Here is a 1,668-nt window from a genome sequence, read left to right as displayed (position 1 = left end):
CTTCATGTTCATCTGACCTTCATCAACTCTGGGATCAACCTGATGGAAGAAACACAAACATCTATGCAGAATGAACCAAAGTCTCTCCATCAGACAGCTGTAGACCGGGCCTTACAGAGTCCAAATGGACACCTGGACTTGTTCCTCCGCTTCCTCCTGGGACTTTCACTGCAGACCAATCAGAGACTCCTAAAAGGTCTGCTGACACAGACAGGAAGTAGCTCCCAGACCAATCAGAAAACAGTTCAGTACATCAAGAAGAAGATTAGTGAGAATGTGTCTGCAGAGAAAAGCATCAATCTGTTCCACTGTCTGAATGAACTGAAGGATCGTTCTCTGGTGCAGGAGATCCAACGGTCTCTGAGTTCAAGGCGTCTCTCTAAATATAAACTGTCTCCTGCTCAGTGGTCAGCTCTGGGTTTCATCTTAGTCACATCAGGAAAAGATCTGGATGTTTTTGAGCTGAAGAAATACTTAGCTTCAGAGGAGGTTCTTCTGAGGCTGCTGCCAGTGGTTAAAGCCTCCAACAAAGCTCTGTAAGGACACTGATTGTTACTGTACTTATTTTTCATAGTGATTAATATGTTAATGCTGCAGTAAATATGGATTTATGTTGTTTCAGTTTATCTGATGAACCACATATGCCACAATAACAGCTGAAATCTGACAGTTTGAATTCCTTAAAAGTAATACCTGAAACCTGTCTATGATTGTTAAGGCTCGGTCGTTAAGGTATTATTCACTGGCTGGAGCTGTCATGATTTCACTAAAGTTCAGACCCAAATGCTGAAGACGAAACAGGGAGACCAGGAGAAAAGGTTTAACAGGTTTTATTGAAGAGATAATGCAGAGAGAAGTGTTGCTCTGAACACTGCTCAACCGGAACTGAAAAGTGAGGGGAAGACACAGCGATTAGTTCAGGCTCAGTGGGAAATTTGATTTGTGAACTTGAAGAAGAGGATCTGGTTGCTGACTCACGTTTCCAGAGAAGTTGTTGAATATTTGACTCCTGTCTGTGTGCTGTGGTTCCAGTGTTTTTTCTGATTCGGTGGAGGGCAGAACAGGGTTTACCCAGAATGCGGTTGTTTGTAGGTGAACGGAGAAACTGACTGCCACTCAGATTTCCTGCGGTACTTGAACAAGTCGTAGTGGAGAATAATCCCTTTCTCAGTGTGAAGCTTAAATGATCTCTTAGGGAAAGTGGGTCCAAACCTCCTGTTTGAACCCCAGCTCAGCTTGAAGCTCTGTTGATTCTTCCAGGGAGAGAAGGTCAGAAAAATCCAGTTTGCAGGATGATTTTCTGCTGAGAGGCGTGGAGAATGTCAGCATTACTGGTGCACAGATGCCTTCCCACAGAGGGGGCAGTGTGGCTAACATCTGTGTCTCATTGTGACACATCCAAATAATGTCACCCAAAGGGGCGGATCCCCCTGCCATGCTCAGTATTCGATATTGAGATACACTTGAAGGTTGGAACTCATAGATGACATGACCCCCATCTGGTATTACTTGTTCACAATGTATGGTAGCTTTTGAACTAGTTTTACAAAACTTAATATGCCGGGTGGAATTTCCATCCTCAGTTGGTGGGAACCATGTTCTGTTACTACATGTCACCAGTCTATCTGCTGTCCACATTTTGCCAGAGTTCCTTCTAGTCACTTCTTC

At 43.9% G+C, this 1,668-nt stretch overlaps 1 protein-coding gene across 1 annotated transcript in view; it reads left to right on the top strand.

The window, feature by feature from the left end:
- The first annotated feature begins 6 nt into the window (after positions 1-6).
- Positions 7-1,668, top strand: part of LOC107104723 (protein NLRC3-like) — an 11,336-nt gene continuing 9,674 nt past the window's right edge. Inside the window, exon 1 of the mRNA XM_015404800.1 lies at positions 7-536. Within this exon, the coding sequence (XP_015260286.1) occupies positions 43-536 (494 nt within the window). The 5' untranslated portion in view covers positions 7-42. The remainder of the gene's footprint in view (positions 537-1,668) is intronic.

Source organism: Cyprinodon variegatus, unplaced genomic scaffold (assembly GCF_000732505.1).
Source record: "Cyprinodon variegatus isolate N-32 unplaced genomic scaffold, C_variegatus-1.0 Scaffold1860, whole genome shotgun sequence".
Taxonomy (NCBI): Eukaryota; Metazoa; Chordata; class Actinopteri; order Cyprinodontiformes; family Cyprinodontidae; genus Cyprinodon; species Cyprinodon variegatus.
Note: the sequence above shows the minus strand (reverse complement) of the source record. Positions and strands in the feature narration are given on the sequence as shown.